General features: G+C 42.8%; 3 protein-coding genes across 4 annotated transcripts in view; 1 reads left to right on the forward strand and 2 right to left on the reverse strand.

The window, feature by feature from the left end:
- LOC145433716 (echinoderm microtubule-associated protein-like 6) overlaps positions 1-23,969 on the forward strand; it is a 228,902-nt gene that overhangs the window by 97,075 nt on the left and 107,858 nt on the right. The window contains exon 2 of one of the 2 annotated variants that reach the window (XM_080310903.1): positions 5,912-12,625. The exons of the other annotated variant lie outside the window; for it this stretch is intronic. Coding sequence (XP_080167029.1) covers positions 5,926-11,811 — 5,886 coding nt within the window. The 5' untranslated portion in view covers positions 5,912-5,925 and the 3' untranslated portion in view covers positions 11,812-12,625. Of the gene's footprint in view, positions 1-5,911; positions 12,626-23,969 lie in introns of those variants that run through there. 2 annotated transcript variants of the gene reach the window in all.
- LOC145433724 (E3 ubiquitin-protein ligase rififylin-like) lies at positions 1,125-3,597 on the reverse strand. Its single transcript, XM_080310919.1, has one exon. It carries the CDS (start codon positions 2,474-2,476, stop codon positions 1,607-1,609), a length of 870 nt encoding a protein of 289 aa, XP_080167045.1. The 5' UTR covers positions 2,477-3,597; the 3' UTR covers positions 1,125-1,606.
- Positions 12,478-23,969, reverse strand: part of LOC145433727 (uncharacterized) — a 35,568-nt gene continuing 24,076 nt past the window's right edge. Inside the window, 11 exon segments of the mRNA XM_080310922.1 lie at positions 12,478-13,183; positions 16,354-16,517; positions 16,875-17,087; positions 18,052-18,281; positions 19,006-19,389; positions 20,187-20,619; positions 20,621-20,747; positions 21,970-22,156; positions 22,219-22,423; positions 23,425-23,586; positions 23,650-23,777. Of these exon segments, the coding sequence (XP_080167048.1) occupies positions 12,930-13,183; positions 16,354-16,517; positions 16,875-17,087; positions 18,052-18,281; positions 19,006-19,389; positions 20,187-20,619; positions 20,621-20,747; positions 21,970-22,156; positions 22,219-22,423; positions 23,425-23,586; positions 23,650-23,777 (2,487 nt within the window). The 3' untranslated portion in view covers positions 12,478-12,929.

Consider the following 23,969-nt stretch of genomic DNA (forward strand, 5'->3'; position numbering starts at 1 on the left):
GAAGGCCGTGACATAACTTGACGACGCCAGAAAAATTGATCGAGATATTTTTTCCAAAATTTTACCATCATAGTCATGTCCAACACACAGCTGTTCACTGCCATGCATACAGGGTTGTAGTGAGTCGATTCATTACTTCAAAAAAGGACTCGATATAGATCATAGTTTGTATTGACTCAACCTGTCTAAGTCACTGAATCGCGATATTCTAATAAGACTTGGCTTAGTCATATAATTTGATGGATTCTTCCGTGTGGCTATAACATTGGATGATGATTCTTGGCATCATCACTAAATGAGTATGGAATGGAATTGGGTTGCAATTACATTGTGTGCATGGGGTTTTCGATGTCCCAGAATCGAACAAAGGAGGCGATGCATCATGGCATTTCAAAGTCTAAAACTTGATATTTTAAATTGAATTGTAAATAATCGGCATTCGCTGTTTATAACCTTCAGAGTAGGGAAGCCAAGCTTTTTGACCAAAGGGCCACATTCGGATTCTAAACCATTGCACGGGCCCCTTGATAATTGACGACTTTTTGTTGTAAGCTAGATTAGGTAATAGTGAACGCAAGACTTATCTTACTATGCACCAAAATCGCTTATATTTATATCATGAAGAATCAGCATGCACTTTGCATTCATACTGCAGCCGCGTGAAGTGCAACATGCGACATCATTTTATTGCGGACGATTCTTATGTGAGCCCACTCGCGTAGTCGCATGTTTGACGACACTATAGATATCTTGGTGTGACCTGATTCGGAGATGGCTAGTGCCGAAATGCTGATCCCGCAGGCTGCACTGGGCTGCAACGGCGTCAAGTTTTTTTTCATAGTTGCGAGTTTCTAATACAGTTAGACTAAGTTCTTTATACTAGGCATATCTTTCAATTTTTCAGGACTGTTACTAAAAGAGTGAAATCTGGAGGCACATAGCCAGGTGACATATTCAGTGACGGCAATCTAGATGAAATAATATCGTGTAAATGACTCTTGGTGCTAAGCAACAAACAGTCTTTTACGCGACCTTTTAAAATGCAGCACAAGTCGATAATATCAGAGAACTTTGTCTGGGGCTAAACCCTACTTGAATCAGTTGATCAAAAGTTCGTATATTGCATAATGCATATATTAATGGATTTGCAGTAAAGAACATATTGTTGTATTCAAAATTGTTTGAAACCTGTCAACTATCACATAGTGACATCTATTCTTCTACAAACTGGGTGGAATATTTGGATAAGAGTCTCACTAAATATAAAAGGTAAAACCTTTCATATTTGGAGAGACATCAGTAACAAGTAGCCTACATCTAACCGTTTGAAACATTCTCGACATGCACAAGTTCCTGACAGCAGGGTACAGAAATTTTTGTTCTTACTATGACGGGCTTGCTTCCCATCGATAGCAAAATAAAACATGAGTAAATTTACGCGGAATAGTAAAAATACGGCATACGCTTCAAATTAAATAAAAGGCAGAGTGATATAAACATGGATGCATAAATGAACCGCTCACCATTAACGGAATTATCATTTATGTTGCTATACTCAGAAAAAAAGTTGATAAAATTTTAATAGGTGTACCCTCAATGGCTTTGTTCATGATTTGAATACATGGACACACTTAACAATGAATTGACGACAAATGGGACATTCATTTAGTCGCTTTCCACATGCTGTACAGGTTGTCATGTGTCCACAATCAAGTAACACGCAATCAATAGGTTCGTCCCAGCATATCTTGCAGATATTGCCGTCATCAGAGTCCACTTGTGACTTCATCTTATCATTGTACAAGCTGCGAACTCTATCCTGCAGCTCATTTTTCTCGACACAGCCCTTGTAGTTGATGAAATTATCATATAGGATTTGTTTAAGTTCACGGGATGTAAGTAGGACGATTTGATCAGTTGATGTTATGTCAGCAATGATAATTTTATTCGCCAATCCTGTTGGAATAGGACGTTTCACTGAGGTCTCGTCGTTACTAGTAGATTGCAAGTCTGGTGGTTGTCCCGTGTCCCCACTGCTGAAACCAAATCCACTGTTATGAGAAGCTTCCTCTGTTTCAGGATTTGATGTTGAATTCTGTTGAGTACTTGGTTCAGAAGTGTTTTGATTCTGTGGTAGATCCCTTCTTTGATGGGTGCTTGCACTTGCTGAACTTATTACTGGATTCTCACTACTAGTGACATTGTTTGGTTGGCTTCTCAGGATCACCAACTGGACAAGTTCATTCTTCTCATTATACAAGTGAACTGGAGTCCCTCGCACTGTTAAATAAAGCTTGAGATCCTTGATTTTGACGTTCATCAAACAGTCGTACTTCCACTGACAATCCAGCACATTTGCACAGGCCAAACATCGCTTCCGTACGATACAAGTAGTGCAAAAGTAATTAGTGCAATAGTCACACTTTTTCTTCCACTTCAATATCGAAAAGTTGGCATTACAGTAAAGACAAGGCATTTTAGAAGTAGGTATGTTCCATTCACAGTGAGATCAATGTTTGAAGAGCGCAAGATCAGCGGCCCACTTGCGACATTGAAGTGTCATTATTTTTATTAGCCTAACATTCTCAACCTGAAATGAATGTTATACATCATCTGCAAACTGCAATACAAGTTTAGGAACAAAATTAAAATAGCGAAATCCAACAATGAATGATGGTACTCGGATGGACCGTTAGTCTAAACATAAACAGCTAATTTATTGGGTTGAAAGCCCCGTCGAAAAGTACTCTTTACCGTCCTGATTTCTCAAATATACCGGAAGAGCCATAACACACAGGCTCCAATTCCTCACAATTACATTGTATTATCACTACATTGGCCGTGAAAACGGCAAATAAGGTTGAAATATGTCATTGAATAGCAACAAATGATAGTTTAAAAGTCCATACTCTAGCATTAGAACTCCTATAATTCTATCGGCAGTGAAGCAGATCATTTGCAACATAAGGACACCAACCCTATCAGATTAGCAAACGCCATATGGTACAGTACAGCATAGTGGGACAGGGTCGAGTCTAATCAATCATCACCACACAGGATTGTGATTCATTCAATCATTGGGAGTTAGATTAGCAGACTGCCGAAGATAGAACGATGCGAGCTTCTGAACGACTGATTCGTGATAACGCCGATTAGCGATCCCTCCTTAATGACCAATGGTAATAACTGCCTCTTCGTTCAACTGTTAATACGAGTCACGACTTTACAAAGTAATTTCGATATCTTTACGTGGTACCGCTATCTCGGGATGTTTTGAAGTGATGTAATAATTAAACAAATTTACCAAAGCCGCCCTATTGTCTTGTCTGTCCGTCTGTCACTTTCATTTATGCCATCTTACTAGAGTACCTTGGTTAGTAACTATATAATCTTACTGGACTGGATGCCATCAACATATTATATCAACCACGAACAGTCTGGGCTAATTTACGAGATCTCGGGATATAGCACAATAAAACCGGTGTGATTATGTATAATTACGATACGATATATGCCACTTGATGATCGCAATGGGGATTTAGAATATAAGGAACGGCTTATCTCGATGACGACATTTGTGAGTAGATGTAGATTCGGTCAACCGAATAGAATGCCAAAACTCCCTCAATATTGAGCGCATGACACTCAATAACTATAGAGAATGCGACATGCAAAGTTACCTAATATTTATAATTACTCAACGTCTCTAAGAACTATGTAATGCGAGGTGACAATATCTACGATGCATCGACAGATCCAGCATCCATGATCAAAGACAAATAGACATTGCATCGTCGGATCACAGTTCGACTATCGAATGTAAACATAAATGAACACATTCGGTAGTTCGACCATAGTTCAATTACCTGCGTCGTTGTTTGAAATACGGTTCGACCGACAAAAGATATTGAAGCATGACACATCTATACAACCGATGATGATAGGCACATCTGACAGAGGCGACTAATGTGCATTCGTTTAAGAACTTACGCGGGACTGTTGCATTGTATATATATCATTAGGTTACCATACGTCCTCCTTTTTCAGGTTTTTGAAAATGTCTTCCGAGGACGGATGTCCCTCTTTTTGGTAATTCGTCCTCCTTTACAGCTTTTACAGCTAAAATAATGGAAATGTTGAAATCGCTAATACAGCACGCTTCTGATATATTATATAATATGGATAACTCATGCAAAGTGATTGGGAGTAAGGAGTAATCTACTGCCATAGGACTAATTTCCAAGACCAAAATTACAATATAAAAAATAAATCTCGTTTTATTATAAGTAGAGCAGTCAGACAAATCATTAGCAAAAACATCATTGCACAGCACAGTATGCAAACACTGTGAACGGTCCACTGCTCACACCTACAGTTTGGTCACAAATTCATTGAATAATATTTGTAACGTTCCTCCGTTTTCTGAGAGTTCTTCTGCGTCTGCAGTAGGAGTGTGCCCTGTAATTGCTGGAATCGTGCCGTTTAGTCGCATATATAGCATTTTGTAGGCGACTCTGGTTTGTGCTGGGGTCTCAATGACGCTTTTTTGCAATCTGCAGGCCATTCTAACGTGCTACAAGCCTGATTATAATGACATTCATATTTCCGTAACAGTCTGCTTAGCTGAAGCTGAAGCGATTGCTGTAGAGAATGGGGAATAGTTTCGTCACTCGCTATATACTGGTGGATATAAATTGGCGATGTCATCATGCAGGCCACTTTTGTAATTTTAGTATGTATAATTGTATATATTAATACATGAATGTTTGGTTAGCAATGTAACGTTGGCTTCTTAGATCTTAGGATGGGGCAAGGGTCATGTTAGGGGTAGGACTGGGCACAATGATTCGAGTAGTAGAAGACGATTTTTTCGAGTATTGAAAATATTCTCTCCTCGCAACTGAAAAGGTAATTTACTAACGAGAATTATAGTTTCGATACTATTTTTCACTGAGGTAGCCTTGACACCCCTGATTGGAATCTCGGTAGGTTTTGCCTGATATATCAGGGGAGCATTGAAGATTCCTCTGTGAGCACAGACGATTTTGCTGTGAGACTATCTCGACACAGGTGATTCTGCTGTGAGACAATCTCGTTCCCTGTGAGACACCGAGGATTTTCCTGCGAGAAAATCACCATTGCCAATAAGAAATACATAGGCCACCCGCACAAAAGTGATTTACTCGCAGGAAAATCCTCCCTATCACTTTTTGTCGAGAGTGATCTTCAAGAAAAACTATAGAGAGAATAGCGTGGGTAAGACAAGCAGTGAGCAGTGAGCAAGAGCCTCCCTGTCAGGTGAGCACGGGGGGCCAATTCATGAGGAACATTGTGAGCAGTGAGCAAGGCACCCGGCAAGCCGTCAGGTGAGCACCAGCCACCGATTCCAAACGGGTGACACCTTGATTGGCCGTGTCGCTGCATACGAGACAAAGGACAAAGCTAAGAACGTTACTGGAAATACCACATTTCCGAAGACATGATCATCCCACAACATTGTCAAAAAATGCAATGAACTCGGTATGGTCGAAAAAATATTAAAGTATCTTTAATGCGACGGATAACAGGCATTATATTCTTTGTGGTAGCATAAAAGGTACATATTTGAACTTTGACGTAGTACATTTTGTTGTGAAGTAATAATAACGAATACTCGAATCGAAGCGTAATACGTTATTCAGAATCGAATCACTCAGGTACTCGATTTTGGCCAGCCCTAGTTAGGGGTGTTACATGTTGTATCTACATTTTACTGCTATACTTTTAATGTTATATAGTAGAGGATGTTGGAGACTTTAATTTCAGTGATGTGATTGACCAGACCATAGTTAAAACTTTGTGATGAAGCCTGTAATGGATCGGATATTATATCAGCTCATTTCCAACTTGGTGTTTTCTATAAACTTCACAGCGTAATAAGCTAGAATGTCGGACAGAACTGCTCCTGACGTTCAACTCCAGTTAGACTGGGTATATGGATATCGTGGGCATCAATGTAGAAACAACTTGTATTATACGTCGACACGAGAGATCGTATATTTTGTTGCTGGAGTTGGAATTGTTGTCGACCTCAAACGACAACGTCAAAGATTCTTTCTTGGCCATGATGATGACATCATATCGTTAACCATACATCCCGATGGTTTGCATGTTGCTACCGGTCAAGTGGGTAAGGCTCCATACATATGTATATGGGATCCTTGCACTATCAAGACTGTATCCATTCTAAAAGATCAACACACTCACGGAGTATCCGCCTTATCCTTCAACAAGTCAGCTGACCGCTTGGTTTCCGTCGGTTTGGATCCTAACAATTTGATTGTCGTGTGGGATTGGCGAAAGGGGCGAATGCTATCAACTGCCAAAGGGCATAGTGATAGAATATTTGATGTTGGTTGGAGCGCACAGGATGCCTTTGTCACATGTGGTGTGAAGCATGTGAAATTTTGGAGTTTATCCGGAAATTCGCTGACCAATAAACGCGGCATATTTGGGAAGACTGCTGAAATGCAGACAGGTTTATGTGTCAGGTGCCACAACGGAGGCTTAACTTACACAGGCATGCTGTCGGGTGACGTTTATCTTTGGGAAGGAAATATTTTGCAACGGATTATCAGCATCTGTCATGTAGGCGGGGTCTTTACAATTCACTCGTCTGTTGATGGTTTCGCTACGGGAGGTAAAGACGGAAATGTTAAACTTTGGGACGTCGCTTTCAATCCCTTGACGTGTATAAATCTCAAAAAGAGCGCCGTCGGCTATAAAGGCATATCGATGAGAGCCGTATGTTGGCAAGGCACCCATGTTCTCGCTGGTACTCGTGACGGAGAGGTATTTGAGATCTTGGTCCGTGACCCAGCACACCCTAACGTCATCACAAACGGGCACGGTGAAGGTGAAATGTGGGGGCTTGCAGTTCACCCAAAGCAGCTCTTTGTCGCCACAGGGAGTGACGATAAAACTGTGAGAATTTGGAGTATTCGTGATCGCGCTCTTCTGGTCGCTTGCAGCTTACCTGCGCCAGTCCGGTCTTGCACACTCTGGGGCGACCTTGTAGCTGTCGGATGCATCGATGGTCTCGTGAGGGTCTTGAAGAGCAAAGATACATCGACGGTAGTGGAAATACACGAAAGGAAAGAAGCGGTCCATGAAATTCGATTTTCCCCTAACGGCACTTATCTGGCTGTAGCGAGTAATGATAACTTTGTCGATATATACAGCGTGCAGCAAAAATACCATAAAGTTGGTGTGTGTGGTAAATCATCAAGTTTCATCACGCACATCGACTGGTCAGCAGACGAACGTTATCTGCAAACTAATGACGGCGCTGGCGAGCGTCTGGTTTACTCCATGCCGAGAGGTTCTCACGTCACCGAAGCTGATTTGATCAACGCCGTCAAATGGCATTCTTGGACTGGTGTGCTAGGCGGCGAGGTCGATGGAATCTGGCCGAAGTACTCTCAGATCAACGACATCAACACCGCTTGCGCCGATAGGAAGCTAGGAGTGGTCGCGACTGGAGATGACAGCGGCTTGGTGAAGTTGTTCAAGTTTCCCTGCGTCAAAAAGGGAGGAAAGTTTCGTAAGTACGTGGGACATTCGTCTCACGTGACGAACGTCCGTTTTACTCCGGATTCTCAGTGGCTGATGTCGGCCGGTGGTGCCGATCACGCTTTGTTTCAATGGAAAGTGGTGAACCCGGCTCAATCGGGTGATGTTCCAGATGGATTGCAACCGCAAGCTTCCGAGGCATACTTGGACTCCAACAGCGAAGACAGCGATTCGTCGCTATCCAGCGTCGCTGAACTAGATTCCGAGGTGGAGAGAGAAAAGGAAGCGACCTATGAGCGCTCGGTCGATAAGAGAGAAGTGAAAAGAGCAAAATCACGCCCGAGCGGGTCGAACAAACGTGACGCTGCGCCTGCAGAAACTAGTTTGGCATTAGACTTTGTTTTTGGGTACAGAAGTCACGATTGTAGGGACAATATATTCTACACCGAGAGTGGTGATGTTTTGTATCACGTAGCGGCGTTGGGTATTGTAATGTCTCGCGAAACCCGTGCGCAAAGCTTTTACACCGGTCACGACGACGATATATTGTGTCTAGCCCTGCACCCTTGCAAGAATTACGCCGCTACCGGCCAAGTCGGCAAAAGTCCGCAAATACACGTTTGGGACGCCAGCACCATGAAGACGATATCGATAGTGCAAGGGTTTCATTCACGAGGTGTTTGCAGCGTCAACTTTTCCCACGACGGCAGAAAGCTAGCATCAGTCGGTCTGGATAACGATCATTCCCTGGCTGTATGGGATTGGAAAAAAGGAGAACTATTAGCGAGCGCCAGAGGACACCAAGACAAAGTGTTCTCCGTCAAGTTCGACCTTATCAATAGCGAAAAACTGGTCACAGTCGGAATCAAGCATATTAAGTTTTGGCATCATGTCGGCGGCGGTCTGACGAATAAGCGAGGTGTGTTCGGAAACGCGGGCAAGCCCGACACTATTCTTTGTATCACGCAGGGAAACCAAGCCGGTGTCGTGTTCACAGGCGGAGCAAACGGACAGGTTTATACATGGAACGGAAACACTTTGTCTAGAGCTCACAAGGCTCATGATGGGCCTTGTTTCGCAATGCACGCTTTGGACAAGGGGTTCGTGACAGGCGGTAGAGACGGTGTCATCTCTCTTTGGAATGAGAGATTCGACAACTGTCTCAAGTCGTACTCTCTCACGAATCAGAGCCTCGCCACGACTGCGTACGGCAGTATGTTGGACGACAATCCGTCGATCCGAGCGGTCACTCTCGGTCACAAAAAAATTCTCGTAGGAACGAAGAACAGCGAAATCGTAGAGGTTGATAAGGATGGATCCATTACCGTGCTGACGCAGGGCCATTGCGAGGGGGAACTGTGGGGTTTGGCTTCACACCCCGTTAAAAGTGAATTTGCGACCGTGTCTAACGACGGCACGGTACGCACGTGGATTGTAGCTGGCGGTGATGGGCAAAGCTATCGACATTCTTGCATCTTGGCGAGGCGTTTGCATGTCGGTGGAAAATGCTGCGCTTACTCTCCAGACGGGTCTGCGATAGCGGTTGGCTGTAACGATGGTAGTTTTGTCGTGGTGAATTCTACGACTCTGGAAGACATGGTGAAGTTTCATCCAAGGAAAGAACCGATATCCGACGTTCGGTTCTCTCCTGGCGCTGGTAAATACCTGGCTGTCGCTTCTCACGACAATTTTGTCGATATCTACTCTGTGAATGGCAGCAAAAGAGTTGGCGTTTGTAAGGGCGCGTCAAGTTACATCACTCACATCGATTGGGACGAATCGGGAAAATTGCTTCGTGTCAACAGCGGCGCTAAAGAACTTCTGTTCTTTGAGGCGCCTAGAGGAACCCGTCAGACTATCAGCGAAGATGCTAACATCGCATGGGCCACCTGGACAGGCGTGCTGGGCAAGCATTGTGCTGGAATCTGGCCGCCCTACAGTGACGTGACCGACGTTAACGCGGCGTGTTTGTCGAAGGGGCAACAACTCGCTACTGGCGACGACTTGGGGCTCGTAAAGCTGTTTGCGTTCCCCGTTCTCAACAAACACGCCAAATTCAAAAAGTATACAGGCCATAGCGCTCACGTTACAAACGTCCGATGGAACTACGATGGGACTCTTTTGGCTTCTGTTGGTGGCGGCGACACGGCCTTGTTTATTTGGCGCAAGAACAGCATCAAGTTGCAGGCCGGTGGCGAGGATTATCTCGGCATACCGACCGACGATGTCCCGGTGTCTGCAGTCGGACTACGTTATCACGGCGAGAGCGAAGACTCCGACACCGATTCAGAAGAGGAAGGAGGCTATGACAGCGACGTCGCACACGAGAAGAATATGGATTACGTCGATAAAATTTACAAGGCACGTGATATGAAGGGCGTGAAGCTGCATAAGGAGAGTAGTGGGAAATCGGAACCGCTCGTGAATCGCGCGTTGAAACAGAATCCCAAACTAAAAACGCGTGCCGGGCTTGCGTTGAACAAAGTCGGGTCTCTCGCATTGTCGCATATATTTGGATATCGTGGTTTTGATTGTAGGGATAACTTGCATCACGTCAACGAAGGGATAGTGTATCACGCTGCAGGTGCGTGTATCTATCACAACCTCAGCACATCGCAACAGTCGTTTTACTTGGAACACACTGACGATGTGACAGCGCTATCAGTCAATAGAAATCAAAAGTATGCAGGAATCGTCGCTTCTGGACAGTTAGGTGAGACTGCTGCCATCCGGGTTTGGGATTTGGAATCTAAAGAAACAAAAGCGGTATTAAAAGGCCCGCACCGGCGCGGCGTTTGCTCACTCGATTTTAGCGGTTCCGGGAAGGTTCTACTCTCTGTCGGGTTGGAAATGGAACACTACGTGGCGATTTGGAGATGGCAGGAAGGCCAGATAGCGTGCAAAGTGTCATGCTCGCCACGACGCGTGTTCCGCGCTATGTTTCGCCCCGATTCCGATTTCCAATTTGTGTCGGTCGGCGTGAAGCACGTACGTTTTTGGAAGTCTTGCGGAGGTGCCGCTGTGGGGAAACGTGGTGTCTTGGGTGTGATCGGCGAAACAAAGATGCAGACTATGTTGTCGATTGCTTTTGGCGCCGGAGACTATACCTTTACAGGCGGTATGAACGGCGATGTGTACGTGTGGAGAGGACGTCAGTTGAACCGGACCGTACCCCGTGTACAGGATGGCCCCGTCTTCAGCATGTTCACCACTCTTCAAGACGGCTTGATAGTGACGGCCGGCAAGGATAAGAATAAAGAGAACGGTTCAATGGTGAAGCTTTGGGATCAGGAGATGCGACGTTGTCGCGAGTTTCTCATCCCATCGAGATGTGCCAAATCTGTGAGCAGAGCGAAAGGCAGGTTGTTTGTGGGCACCAAAGACAGTCAGGTGTTTGAGATCGACGAAAAGACAGGCGCGTACTCGGCCTTGGTGAGAGGACACGAAGAAGGGTTGCTTTGCGGAGTAGCGGCGCATCCAACTTCGCACGTGTGCTGCACGGTTTCTAAAGACAAGTCGGCGAGATTGTGGGATTTGAACGAAAGGATTTTGTTGCAGAAGATACGCTTGTCCTCCGGAGGCACGGCGTGTGCTTTCAGTGGAGACGGTGCTTATATCGCAGTTGGCATGGAGAACGGTCAAGTCGAGATATATGACGCTAGAAATTACGGAGTGGTCGCGACGAAACGCGACCGCGGAGGGCAGATTAACGATCTACGATTCAGTCCGGACTGTGCCATTTTAGCGGTGGCGTCTGCCGATCAGTGCATCGATTTGTACAAATTTGGAGACTGTTCGCTTCAAAAAGCCGGATACGTCAGAAACGTGACTGCTTTGCAACTGGATTTTGCGACTAGCGAATCTGTGATTCAGGTCACGACAGCAGAATATGAGAGGCGTGCGTTTCGTGTTCCGGGCGGAGAAGAAGTGACCGATCGATCGGTCGTCGATAAGCTGACCTGGGACACGTGGACTTCGACGGTTGGGAATGAGGTGAACGGGATATGGCCCGCGAACGCGGAAAAAGCAGATATCAACACGGCCCACGTCTCTAACGCAGCGAATGCTATCGTCACCGGCGATGATAGCGGATTCGTTAAGCTGTTCGACTTCCCGACTAGCGAAAAGTTTGCTCAAAGTGTAAAATTCACCGGACACTCTGCTCATGTGACCGGTGTCCGATTTCTCTGCGACGACAAGCAGCTGGTGTCCACGGGCGGGGAAGACTGCTGCATTTTCGTGTGGCAATGTCATCCTTAATTTCTGCGTTTGAGGTGGCCGCGTGCGAATGTAATTACTCTGCTAAGATCTACCGGTATCTTCGAGGCTGTCAATTATCAAAATCATAATTATGCATCTTGTTTCGTGTTTTTGTATGAAAATTGTAAATCTCTGATCCCGTCCAGCATGGTGGTAACACTAAACGTGTTTTAAACTTTGGTAGCACAACATAGCGCTATTAGAATTATGCATTGTATCAATTCAAGTTTCGTAGGTTGAATGTTTGTAACGTGTTAGAAAATACACATCTTTTTCTGTAGCTATATTAGTTCATTGATTCATTATAGCTCATTGTGTTTTAGCCAAATTCCAAAATGTGATATTTTCTACTTCGTAATCGTTTTTTAATATTTTACCAAAGTATGTAGTGTATGTAGTCTGTTTCTTTGCGTTACCTCAAGTATTTAGAGAGATAGTGCTTGTGCGAGACACAGTAATATTCCTTATACGCATCTACCTAGTAGTTTACACTCCTGTGGGTCATTATATTTTTGTAAGAAGTATCTGCATTATGCATTTCATATATACTTATACACATATCATATTTCTTGTTTTAGTTTATCATGCAGTCTCCTTGGAAGATCAATAACTGTGTATGTTTGATATTCCCAAACACAGAAACACAACCAAGGCTCACTCTCATAATATGTTAAATCGGTAGATGATTTATTTGTTTACATTACCAGACAACAACTTTCACGAATCGAATATGCTTGGATTGTGTAATAATTGAAAATGTATGTAAAACTTTATTAGCTGATAGTATCAAAAGTAAAATTTTAATTATACATCAGATTGTGCATTTCATCGTGACTTCAGTTGACAGACAGTAGACATCATGCGACAGCACCCAGCATATCTTCATTCATTCCTAAACTTTGTGGAAGGTTTCTGTTGTGCAACTTAGCTCACTGTTATCATCATGCGGGTCATGTTGTCTCACAAAGCTCCCACCCACTGTAATCCTATGCAGAAGCTGGAGACCATATGAATTTCGTCATTATTACACCTTGGCATTGAGGTATATTGTTGAAGAAGCATATCTCAAAAGCTAATATACGGAAATTATGAACTATACACACAGACTATAAAGAAAATTAATTCAGGGGAATCGGCGAATGTTTAGAAGCTTGCTTCCTGGAAATGTAACAGTGTGAGGTCAACAGACCAATGAACAATGTTGCCAAAATTAAGCACATGCTAAATAGGATGTAGATGACACGGTCAGCTTCTTCGGGTGTCAAGTCCAAGCCGATACCGTTGCCGATTGAAACTGGATCTGCAGTGCACTCCTCTGTTAACTTGGTTATTCGCCTATTGCTGTCATCGATACTGCCGTTGCACACTGATTCTGCACAAGGTATTAATCTCAGAAAATGCTTCCATTGAACGGGATGGGGGTCACATTCATCATTGATAAGTATCTATAAATTCTATTAGCAATACACAAGTCGCACAACATTGTTAGCAGTAAAAAATTAATCAGGGTTGTAACCCAGTCACAAGGCTCCGAGTCACAAATCAATCTCACTTTCATAGTTTTGACTCAAGTCGAGTCATTTTAATTCACCACCGAGTCAAGTCTAAGTCAGCGAACAGAGGGTCGAGTCACGATATTATGACTCGAGTCCGTGTCCAAGTTCTTGCGTTGACTGCTCAGTTTCGAGTTAAAATCTTGTTAAAACCACTATATAACTCTGTTTAGTGATATCGAATGGTTCACATTTAAAATATCCTAATTTTCCTCACTATTCACGTTTCGGGTTGCATTTCCAAGCACCAGTACCAATAGGCGAAATACCAACGGTGTGGTTACTTAACTAGGCCTATTCCTCGAAATAACAGTGAAATCTCGGTCTAGGCCGTTTGAGACTCAAGTCATATGACATGGTCCGAGTCATGCACATTGCACAATAACTCGAGTCAATGAGTAATTTCCGTATTTTGAGAAAATGACTGGAGTCATTACAACCCTGAAATTCATAGAGAGAGAGAGAGAGAGTCTTTATTTTCATCGAACCAAAATACATAACAAACGGCAGTGATGGTGGTACAGAAAATATGCGTGCACAGTATTCGGTATTAGATAGGAATGATCGATAAGACCGTGAAGGTCATCTAGTCTGATCACACCAGCATCAAACAGGTACACTTGACTCTGAACAGTCTGGCTGTAAAGAAATGTTTAGTTAAAGGAAAATAGAAAAAAAAATTAAACAACGGTGGCAAATGATCAATGAAGCAATGTCTGGGCGAGGTAGGGCAACAGTGTTAGTGTAACGACAAGAGGTGATCAAGTAGGGCTTTTTTGAATCTATTATAAGGCAATTCACGGATATGTGGTGGTAATGCATTCCAGATGATAGGTCCCGAGTAGTCGATAGATCTCTTAGTTAGGTTGCTATTGGGTGGGGGTAAGTAGATGTTTCCTTTAGACGAGGATCTCTATGGACTGTCGTTCGTAACTTACTAACTTCAACTCTAATTGTAATTCTTGCATATAATTGAGGTAGCTATGGCATGTCTATTTCTACTCCGGTATAATTCAACAGTAGGCTATTGCTTCTGCTTCTTCAGTATTATCAGTGAATGCTGTTAACAATTTTATAACAAGATAGTCAGGCTGGTGTGCAATATAGTGCAGGGGTCGGTAACCTTACGTTGCCGCGTAGCAAAATATGTCAATGTCAAAATATACCAATTGGTGTGCCAAACATTTTTGTTCTGTCATTATTATTGTTTCAAGCAAGGAATCCCACCAACCGCTTATCTGAAGCTGCTAATGGAATTGATTACGCAAGTGCTCCTTGAGGTTTTTGTCGTTAAGGGTATAAATATGGGTCGCTGCTGCACCAGAGCTATCGTTTTATACACGTAATATCTAATAATTAAAAATATTCAGTATAACCTAATAATTTGATTATATTTTCATTCGATCAAGCCACATACAATGTACCATGCAATGTAAGGAACAGGTAGAGGGATGCCGAAACGACCAGTTCATGTCTCTTAATTTGGCATCCACCTCGGCCCAGTGCCAGGGGTTGCCTACCCCTGACAGAGTTGTAACCAAATCACAAGGTTCTGAGTCACAAGCCAATCTCACTTTCATAGTTTTGACTTGAGTCAATTTGAGTCATTTCAATTCACCACCAAGTCAAGTACAAGTCAGTGAGTAGAGGGTCGAGTCCGAGTCATTGTGTTGACTGTTTTGTTTTGAGTTCAATCCGGTTGAACCCACTTTTTACATCTCTGCTTAAGACAGGGGTGGGCAACATGCGGGCCGGATCCGGCCCGCGAAGGGATTTTGTCCGGCCCGCGGACAGTTTTCCGTTTTACATGATAATGTGGCCCGCGGCCCTAGTCAGCCGAGATTTCCCACTACTTGCTTACAACGTCAAATTTTAGTGACTGTATAGTGCATGTTATTATATACGTATATGCCCAACGTGCTAGAGTGGAGCTTACGCGTAAGTTCGTTGAAGCGAGAAGACTTGTATTATCGGCATTTGCGATGTACTCAACCCTAATGTCGTTTGTGGTATTCATGGTGTTTGTCGACTACAATGGTCAATTACACCAGGCTGATATTTCTTATTTTTCATTCTGTAACCGCCGACTTGTAGCACGACACACTTCTAGGCTTTTGTAAGACGAAAACACTGCTTATACCAGGGATCGCCAACTCAAAACGGGTCGCGGGCCACTTTTCAAATTTCGTAGAGGTCGCGGACCGAATGAATTCATTATCGAGATTTCTCAGGCCACACAGTTGAACAACGATGCTATCTTGTCACCTACTCAACCCTAACGAATATATGTGTTGGTAAATTAGGGGTACCGGGGTTATCGAACTCCTTGAAATCTTAATTGAGGATTGCACCGTGTGTTGATTGATCAGATAGAAGCAGACATGGCGGCGCCTGTATGACAATGCTATTCTCGAAGCCACATCGTCTTCGTCATTATCGGCGAGAAATGGCTTTGAAGTGACATTACTGTCGTTAAAATGTATTCAATAAATGCGATTTATTCCTTGTATATGTGGAATGTGGATAAATGGGCGAATATTGTATCGATTCAGCAATCCGGCCCGCCAAGTACTTAATTTTCCTATATCCGGCCCGCCGACTCGAGAAGTTGCCCGCCCCTGGCTTAAGAGATATAGAATGGCTTGCATTCATAATATAGTAATTTTCCTCAGTCTTAACAGTTACTGGCCCTATTCTCCAAGTGCCAGGACTGATAGACGAAATACCAATAATGGGGTAACTTTACTATTCTTCGAAGTTACAATGAAACGTCTGTCCGGACCGTCCTAGTCTCGAGTCATATGACAATGACTCGAGTACAAGTTGAGTCAATACACAAATTGACTCGAGTCGAGTCATTTTACGCATTTCAAAATAAGACTTGAGTCACCAGAAAATCGCGAGTAGAGTCATTACAACCCCGACCCCTGACATAGTGTGATCTCACAGAAGGATATGGTAAACACAGACAGGTATGCTTACTACTTACGTGGCGATATTTCAGCAATGACCTCGTTCCACAACGCAGAGTTTTTGGCATTGTAAGACGTCGTTGTTCTTAACGTAACTCTCCTCTGAATCCCATTCAAGTTCATATAATTGTTATTCTCACGGTAAGGCAGCCACCGTCGAAAGCCCTTTGAATTCGGGTCCCTGCACAAGGAAAATGCCATCGTGAAAATGGATGTTGTTACATCAGAGATCACCAACTTCAAGGTATATGTTACACACTACAGAATGGGATTGGCTACTGGTGAGAGCTCTACCCAGAAGAAAATTAAGGATCTTTTGCATATGTAGGCATTGTATGGTCTCACTAAAGGCAAAACAGAGCTAATCTTCTTCAAGGCCTGATTCAATAGAAGCATATACTTGGATGGATATCCAGTAGCAATATGCCAATCACATTTCTTGAAGAGAAAATTAAATGCTTGTTACCATGGTGCCGCTGAGTCATGGTGCCGCTGAGTCTCGAATATAAATAGTACACAAAATCCAAAGATCTCATACCCAGATCGAGCGAAGTTGCTCCAATATGCCATTAGCTGCCGGCTAAATTCTCTGTCATCGTCTGTGAATTTATCTGGTGATGTCATAGGCAAACCGAAAACATATGAAATCTCATCGCCATGCACACCTCCCAGCCAGGAGGGAGTTTGTGAACCGTCAAGATGTGAGGAAGGTTTGCTTAGAACGTATTGGTACATTGATCCATTCTCAGACCTGAAATCATAAAATACTAACTTGCAGTTTGTTGTTAGAGTTAAAGGTGGGTAATCACTAATCACACAGCAGCATAATGGGTCATGGCAGCAATGATTATAATTTTAACATTTTAATACCACAATACTGTTATACAATCAAAAGATAGGTAAGTGTAGCAACAACTTGGATCATTCTTTGAAATCTGACCAGGGATATATAGAGCTCTATATAGTTCTATATATCCCAGAATCTGACACCCACTTGGGGCTTGGCAATGTTAAGAGGAGACATGCGCTCTGAACGAAAAGTGAAAGAATATATCATAAATGGACTAGCGACAAAATGAAGTGGGATGTGACCAATGTTCCCTTCAATTTTTGTGGAGTCTGCGCGCACTCACCAACTCCCTGCGCGGTCCCTTGGACAACAGTGCGTAACGACTGAAAAAATAGGGTGATCACTTCGGATTTTCTGTGCGCAGCGACCGTGTCAAAACTGCGCAATTGCGCACATGCGCAGCTGAGAGGAAACATTGGATGTGACTTAATTAGCAGTTGTCAAAATAATCACTGATACCGCAACCGAATATGAGGAAGCAGAGCATAATAATTTCACCAAAGCAGTACTTTCCAAGGAAAGTGTGACGACACAAACAAAAATGACACCACAATCTCAAAGTAAAAAAATCGGCAAGATCTCTCTTACCTATAAATGGTTTTCTACTTCACAGAATCCCATGCACAGGATTTTAATTCAGTAAAAAATGTCCTTTTCTTGTACAATTGAGTCGTTTTGGGAAGCATATGTATAAACAATTGGCACATGCTGTATTACCATTTCGCAACGCTCGTTTATCACACAGTTATACTTGACTCATACCGGCGGTGTCTGATTGCATACCATTTTCTCATGAGCTTATGCATTATGATCACCTTTCGATAATTTTGCTCGCAAACAAAAATGCAACATTATAATTGGTCACCTCATTTTTACATCCAAGTCCCGAGCTGACGCAGCTTGAAACATCATATCGGTGTAATACAACACGACCGATTCATTGCTGACACTTTCATCATCCATATTTTGCCATGGCGTGTAGGAATGTACCAACAAATCACCGGTCCGACCGTGCATACTGTTCCTGTTGTCACCCGTGTAGCGATATGTCTGACGAATTGCCTCGTCCAGAGAAATATCTCGGGCGAGTGAATTCTAGATGGGACAAATACATTCAGCAGGGCGCTTGATCCAGCGCATTGCAAATATTCATCAGTGTTATTGCAGGTATTGCAGTAGATTTTTAAAACTCAGACGTGGATCTCGCTCTACAAAGTTTGAGCCCGCAGGTAAGCTTCAACAATTTTTCTTCATCTTCAGTAAAGTTTCACGGACCCCTTAGAATCAGACTTGGGCAACTAGATAATTCTAGTTTTCTAATCAGAATAATTAGAGCAAAATGCCTTCAATCTAATTCCAATCTACCGCGTAATTTGTGAAATGCTTGTATGTTTCTGGTCTTGCCGAAAAAGCCACAAGAGAACTGTATAGCGCGAAATGTGGTGTACAGACATTTGTCATTCCCGTGCTGAAGAGAGTGAACTGTGAAATGATATGAAGTAAACTTAGTTTTTGTTGTGTATCTTTTCAATTTGTATTCTAATTCAATCTCAGAGTTTTTGCGAATTCAGTAATTGTCATTCTAATATAACTTGGGAATAAACTGTGCAAGTGTGCATCTATAATTCTAATTTTAATTTAATCTGGAAACTTCTGCTTACAAATAGTTATCGGACCACCAAGGGGATCATAAGCGCTAGTTTAAGAACCCCTGGGCAAGTTAGAATGTAAGACTGTCCTTAATTTGTAATCCACATCGACACCACCCACAAATAAAAGCCTACGTTGACAACCTCCGCATGTCGAAAACGCGACTCACTTCCAAGTCAACGTAAAATTCATGACTCGCGGTCCCAGAGATGAAATCAAACGCCGCGGCAGCCATAAGACTATCAACGTCGGTTTCGGGGATCAACTCCCCGTCTTTCCTCAGTCGCCACGCTCCCCAGTTATTGTACGTTTCGTCATATGAGGGTCCGGTAGGGGCGTGGTATGGAAACGCCGATAGCAGATCTTCAGCCGACATTGATTTCAGACAAGTAGCCAACTCGCTGCCGTTAGGAGAACATCCTGTAGCCGACGCGATTGTTTCATCGGAGTGACTGTCCGTGCAGTCGTGTTCGTAAAACGCCCACGGAGAAAACGCTGAGCCACTTTGACTTATGACTCTGGTCACGTGCTCAGACGTACTCGGAATGATTCCCTGCAAAACATAGAGCGACGCCGCACTATATTATCCGACAGTCATCGAGCATGTCCGCATTCAAGTCGAAATACAAAAAATTTCTACTGAATCAATACTAGTCAAACCTCTATTTTACCGGACCACGACCTGACATATCGATCTCGCCTTCCGACACATCCCACCATTTTTTATCACCTGTCCTTTTATATTATCCTGCTTTACTTTTCATTCAGTGTGTATCCCTCCTTTTTTATATCGCTGAGGCTAGGTGAATGTCTGATATCGAAGGCTACTCCAAGTCGTTTCGACACCTTCCTCTCTTTCATTGTATCGCAGTCTTGTGGTGTATTGAAATGATGAAATTATTAGCAATAAATTTAATTTGAATTATGGTATACATGAATTCAGACCGGTAGCATTCGCAATTTTACACCAAAAAGTTCCAGTTTCTTTGCAATTTAGAAATTTTGCAAGACAAGATCCTTTGTGCCATAGAGTAAAGAGTGTTATGGAATGTCACCAAGTTTTTGTCCATAACAAAGGCACTAATTGATGATTTAGTAATTATCACAACGTCATAATGTTAGAGCTTGCATTGAAGTTTGGGAAAATATGAGTATCGCTCAATGTGCTAACATGTGAGCAAATAATTGTAATTGGTGGATGTGCCATCTCTCAATCGGTGACACACGTCATTCTAAATTCGAATGAAAATCATTTACTGCAACACTCTGAAATCGCCCGCGACTCTGGAACATCACACAGGAATAGACTATTTGAGCCTAACCCAAGGATAATTAGAATCACAAACTCACGAGCATTTGTGCCAGAGCAGCTCCGGAGCCGTGTCCGACGACAGTAATTCTACCCGGGTCACCCCCGAACAGCTCCCCGAATTCCACGGCCCACTCAACCACAGCTCGCAAATCCCACAGTCCGTAATTCCCTCTCAACTGACCATCGCCTGTCGCCAAATATCCAAACGCGCCAATACGAAAATTAGGCCTGACTACCACAAGGTCGCCAAAGTTGGCGAGGTACGATGGGTCGATCCTTTGCTGTCCGTCCTCCTCCCATCCGGGGCTTCCCCCGCCTGACCAAAAACTACCCCCCGTCTGGCCACTTTCGGCTATGTCATCACCATGAATCCATATCAAGATAGGGATCAATTCGACTTCTGAAATTTTATGTAAATTAATTAAAAATAAATGAACTAATACCAGTTGAGCAGTTGATATTATTCTTGCCTTCGTTGGCGACGCTTCTCCGGAACACATCTAGGTAGAGACAATCTTCGGACCCCACAACTTGGTTATTCTTATTTAAATGAATGCAAGGGGGCTTCGGTTGTGTGGCTTCAATCGGCTGCGGCCAATCTGCAAAATTGTTGAGTAAACAGTGCTGAGTTTTAGCGAGGTACATCGAGTACTCAAGTAGATTTTGCCTGCTGGCACCACTTGCTCAAGCGTTTATGTTTTTAGACTACTTAAGCTTCTAATTGAACAGTTGTTTGGGCAAAACTAGTCACTTTTTACAATTTGTATTTTGAAAAGTAGAAATAGTTTTACAATTGAATGGTATATTCACATTAAATTGAATCCAAATATTTTCGGCTGACACATGTCAGGGGTAATCGTCAGAAACTGGTGGAGAATTGGAAAGAACATTGTATATGTATACTGTATACATATTGTCAACAAAAGGTGTTAGTATACGGTACCAACGAAAAATAGTTCATTGAACGCTCTCCTATTCGAAATTTCATGCTGGTGACGTCCTATTTTGTGATGCGATTGTTGATATACAATGTTCTTTCCAATTTTCTACTAGTTGTTGACGATTACTCCTGACATGTGTCAGCCGAAAATATTCGAGTTCATTTCAATATGAATATGAATATATTACAATAAATGTCTGTCTGTATATTGAAGTTCTGTACCTCCAAGAAGCTCTTCAAAGTAGTTACTGTTATGAGAATCGCATAAAATAGACTCCTTATCCGATACACAATATATTTTCAAAGACAGTACCCATTGCGGTGTTATTAATCATTTTGCATTATTCATGAAGACGCATCTTACCATTTCAGAAGTGGCCCCTCCAATTGACAGCTAAAAGCAGGCGACCACACGACTAAATCTACTTTTAAACTACTTACTTCAGACTGCCATTTTTTACTTCCACTTAACGTAGTCTTGGACACTACTACTTCTACTTGTCATCGAGTATAAATTTGCCTCATTACTTCTATTCCATATGAGTAACAATGTTGACAACTTTTGCTACCTCCGCTTTTGCCTTTACAGCAATGGTCGATTTTTAATGTGACGAGATCACAAGCATGGCATTATTACATTTTGAACTATATTTCTGCCTGCGCCTCTAGAAAAGACCAGCGATAAGAGCGAGCCGTGGCCCTATCAGGCGTTCGGGTGCGGCCTGACAAATTTCTCAGAATCCTAGTAAACTGCTCATCCAATTTATCTCTTTGATGCATCACCCAAAAATAGACTCGCACCAGTTCAAATTTGTAATCACAGCAGATACAGAAACGTAGAATGTTCAATACTCCCGTTCAACTCTGATATGCAATATCACCTGCGAGTTTTTCCGATTTTTCGAATCGTAAATAGTTAATCGGCGGCTTTGCGTAAGGAATACCAAGGTAAACGTGCATGTCAAAGTAATCGTTCGACACCCGCATCCCTTGAATTTCTCCGAAACTTGTAACGACAACTGGATTGTTGAGATCATAATGCGGCGGATCGGTCGTGCTGACTGCCGGCTGAAAATGGTTAGTAATGTAGCTTTGAAAACAGAGGAGGAATATTTTATCGGTGACCTCACCGGGTCTGTGACTTCACAGTAAACACTCTGCCTCGGCATGTAATCGTTCCAAAAGGCGTCCTCTGTCGGGCGTAGGTTGGTTTTCGCGGCAGTGGCATTGCCCAGATTCAATTCGATGTAGTTCCGGTCTGTTGTCCTGTCCTTGTAGATGGGCCAGACAACTTCTGGCTCGGACGTCGGCTCCCTGCCGTCGGTATTAGGATCGCTAGAAAATTTAAATGTAGATTGTAAAAATAATGATGGTTCTTAAGCGAGTCCCCCGCTAGATATATCAGTACCTATGATACATCATTTAGTGCCTTGTATTAAGAAATGCTGAGGGCTGCAATTATTTTTTATTGAATGCTTAGTCGAGCATTAGAAAAACACTTGAAGGAGGTCTAAGTAATCAATACTGATGCTTGAATGCATCGAAAAAATTTGAGAAGTTCAAGTTCAAAATTTCATCACTTCAAAACATCACCAGACTGCAACACATTGACAGACAGGAAGATGCAAAACGAGTAGGAGTAGTCTGTGAGATCAGACACCCACCTGGGCGATGTGAAGAGGAGGATACTGTAGTTGTTGAGTAATGGCAAGAACTGCAGTAATGAACTGCTGTTCAATGATACACTCTCAAACAGAGGAGGTCAAAGTCAGCATTGCTACTCAGGTAGAAGTAGAGACTATCAAAGCATGCCAAAACTACGCAGTGCCTTGGTAGAAAACTTGATATTTGTGATGCACTCGAGCAAGCAGTTTTACAGATGATGTTACAATGAGACATTGCGGACTTTTGTCATTCATTGACCATTGATAGTTTTCAAGATTAAAGCCGCATCGTCGTGACTCATGCAGAATGACGATGAAAATAGGCACAATATCAGAAATTGTAATCTACCGCTGTCAAACAAAATCTGCATGGCCCAGATGTCCTTGCAAATTTACCGACGAAAGGCGACCATCCAGATACTGAAAATACTTTTAAATAAATGTAGCATCGAAAGTAATTACTGTAGTTTGGCTTTGAAACTGTTGAGATAGAAGTAGAATTAGTCCAAAAACGTACTTGATCAAGTTGTTGAACACCTTTACACTGCACACTGATCATTGATGAACATAGTGCAAAATATTTTCAAGATAAGATTTTAGTATACAAAGTCAGTTAGAATGGGAGTCCAAATAAAGTTATCTACGTCCGGAATAGACAGAGAATACATTTACCCCGATTTGATGAAGTTGCCCCAATATCGAATCATAGTCAAGCTCAATTCCTTAACAGATTCATCCTGGTCTGGGTCCGTCAATACTTCACCAAATACCAATGGGATTTCAGACGTATGCCCCGCTCCTACTAATTCAGGCGGTGCCAGGATGCCCTTGGGCCTGTAAAAATTGTGTCACTGTGTGTTTAGAAAAGGAATTCTGTCTGCCAAATAACACCCTCACTCTGAAGGATAAGTGTAGTAGTAGAAGTAAACGTCCGATCCGCCTTGCGAATAGTCAATCGCGAGTTGATGCATCGGGAATATGAATAGTTCGTCGCCAAATGCTTGAACTAAGCTTTTTTGTATTTTCTAAATACAAGGACAATGTCAATGTTGCAATATTGGATAATGGTGTGTTTTCTATTGTGCTTAAACGCATTATTACTAGAGATGCACACAATCAGGATGGTGAATCCACATTAATCAGGCTATTTCTGTGGAAACGGGACTGAATCCGATAGGATTCTCAATTTTGAACCCTTTTTTACAGGATATCACCCA

This window comes from Botryllus schlosseri, chromosome 2, assembly GCF_051294905.1.
Source record: "Botryllus schlosseri isolate E-star chromosome 2, Bs_hap1, whole genome shotgun sequence".
Taxonomy (NCBI): domain Eukaryota; kingdom Metazoa; phylum Chordata; class Ascidiacea; order Stolidobranchia; family Styelidae; genus Botryllus; species Botryllus schlosseri.

Bases quoted from the DNA above. Each gene is read 5' to 3' on its own strand.
- LOC145433724 (XM_080310919.1), bottom strand. From the start codon at position 2,476: ATGCCTTGTCTTTACTGTAATGCCAACTTTTCGATATTGAAGTGGAAG.